Source organism: Meleagris gallopavo, chromosome 3 (assembly GCF_000146605.3).
Source record: "Meleagris gallopavo isolate NT-WF06-2002-E0010 breed Aviagen turkey brand Nicholas breeding stock chromosome 3, Turkey_5.1, whole genome shotgun sequence".
Taxonomy (NCBI): Eukaryota; Metazoa; Chordata; class Aves; order Galliformes; family Phasianidae; genus Meleagris; species Meleagris gallopavo.
The window spans coordinates 24,839,077-24,840,988 of record NC_015013.2 but is presented as its reverse complement, the minus strand read 5'-3'; the positions used below and the strand labels follow the sequence as shown (position 1 = coordinate 24,840,988).

Sequence of the window (1,912 nt, the reverse complement as noted above, 5' to 3'; positions counted from 1 at the left end):
GGGGACGCTGGCGTTTGATGAGTATGGGCGGCCCTTCCTCATCCTTAAGGACCAGGAGCGCAAGACGCGCCTCATGGGGCTCGAGGCTCTCAAGGTGAGCGAGCGGGCGGGCGGGCCCGGATCTGCCTGCAGAGGGGGACCTCGCTGGGCCGTGCCGCCATGCCGCCGTGCCGCCGTTAGGCCGCGTACGGATTGGTCTGCCTTCAGCCACACGCGGCTGTCCGCAGTGAGCTTGCGGCCTGTAAGTTACCTTTGTAAAACGGCTTGGGGCTGAGCAGCGACTTACCTGTTTTCTCCGTTGTTTTACAGTCTCACATCATGGCAGCAAAGGCTGTGGCAAGTACTCTGAGAACGTCCCTTGGGCCAAACGGTAACAATGAAATAACTATAGTCATCCTTTTCTACTTGTTTTCTGTAGATTTCTAGCTTTTTTCACTCACTTTTTGAGTATTTTTTTTGTTTTCAGGCTTGGATAAGATGATGGTGGACAAAGATGGTGAGGTGACAGTGACGAATGATGGAGCCACTATCCTGAACATGATGGATGTGGATCACCAGATAGCCAAGCTTATGGTGGAGCTGGCCAAATCTCAGGATGATGAGATTGGGGATGGAACCACTGGAGTCGTGGGTAAGAGCAAGTTATGCTTAATCATAAAACCATAGAATGGCTTGGTTTGGAAGGGACCTCAAGGATCATCAAACTCCAACCCCCCTGCTGCAGGCAGGGCTGCCAGGCTCCACATGAAAAATGGAGCGTGGCTAATACTAGACCAGGCTGCCCAGGATCCTATCCAACCTGGCCTTGAACACCTCCAGGGACGGGGCATTCACAACCTCTCTGGACAGCCTGTTCCAGTACCTCACCACTCTCATAGTAAAGAACTTCTCCCTGATATCCAACCTAAATCTTTGCTTAATGTGAGATTTCCAGTTATGAAATCATATTTTCAAATGTATTTTAAGAAGGAAATCCCATAGTGTATTTTAGAATACTTACTTCTTCAGTACTCTTTTTTGGTTTCTTATTTGGAGCATTTTAATTAGAAAGATGTTTTTGTGACTTATTTTTTACTGTGGTTGCGTTTGAAATCAGTGTTGAAAGTCCTCCTATTTGTCTAAACTTATTTTCATGGTTTTCTTCCATGGTGATCACTACTGAGTTCTGTGTTGTTTTTTTTGTCTAAATAATGCAGTTTTCTTAGTGAATATGAGTTTGGTGGTACCATTCTTATTATGTAGAAGCCTCAAACAGTTAAAATGCAGTAGAAAAAATCTTAAAGCATACTTTTTAAACTGTTGATTGTGTATCATGCCCTCATCTGTAAGAGAGTAAATGTTTGTTTTTGAATTCTGTTTTACAGTTCTGGCTGGAGCATTATTGGAACAGGCTGAACAATTACTAGATCGTGGTATTCACCCTATCAGAATAGCTGATGGTTATGAGCAGGCAGCTCGTATTGCTGTTGAGCATCTGGATAAAATCAGTGACAGCTTTCCAGTTGATCCACAGAACATCGAACCTCTGATACAGACAGCAAAGACCACGCTAGGCTCTAAAGTGTAAGTTTATAAAAGCTTAATGAAAGTATGTATGTTTTCCATACGTACACTTTAGTTGAAAAAAAAAGTGTTTTGATGGATGACTACATTGTTTTTGTTATTGGAGTAGTTGCTGAAGGCTTTATTATATTTGCAGCAAATTTCTCAATGAATTCATATTTCAGGATAAGAAATTGTGAAGCCCTTATTCTCCAAGGGGCAATTTCGTGAAGTTAAGCAGCTGCAAAATCATTTTCTTTCTACCCATTCTCTTTTATATTACTGTATCTTGGTACTTAGAAACTTTGAGTCCTAACATTCAGTTATTTTTAGAAAGGTGGTGGGGTTTTTTTTCTTCTCTTTTTTCTTT

General features: G+C 42.5%; 1 protein-coding gene across 1 annotated transcript in view; it reads left to right on the top strand.

The window, feature by feature from the left end:
* Nucleotides 1-6: 6 nt before the first annotated feature.
* The window catches only part of CCT5 (chaperonin containing TCP1 subunit 5), a 7,246-nt gene continuing 5,340 nt past the window's right edge, over nucleotides 7-1,912 (top strand). The window contains exons 1-4 of the mRNA XM_010708510.1: nucleotides 7-94; nucleotides 310-370; nucleotides 467-631; nucleotides 1,365-1,563. Coding sequence (XP_010706812.1) covers nucleotides 74-94; nucleotides 310-370; nucleotides 467-631; nucleotides 1,365-1,563 — 446 coding nt within the window. The 5' untranslated portion in view covers nucleotides 7-73. The remainder of the gene's footprint in view (nucleotides 95-309; nucleotides 371-466; nucleotides 632-1,364; nucleotides 1,564-1,912) is intronic.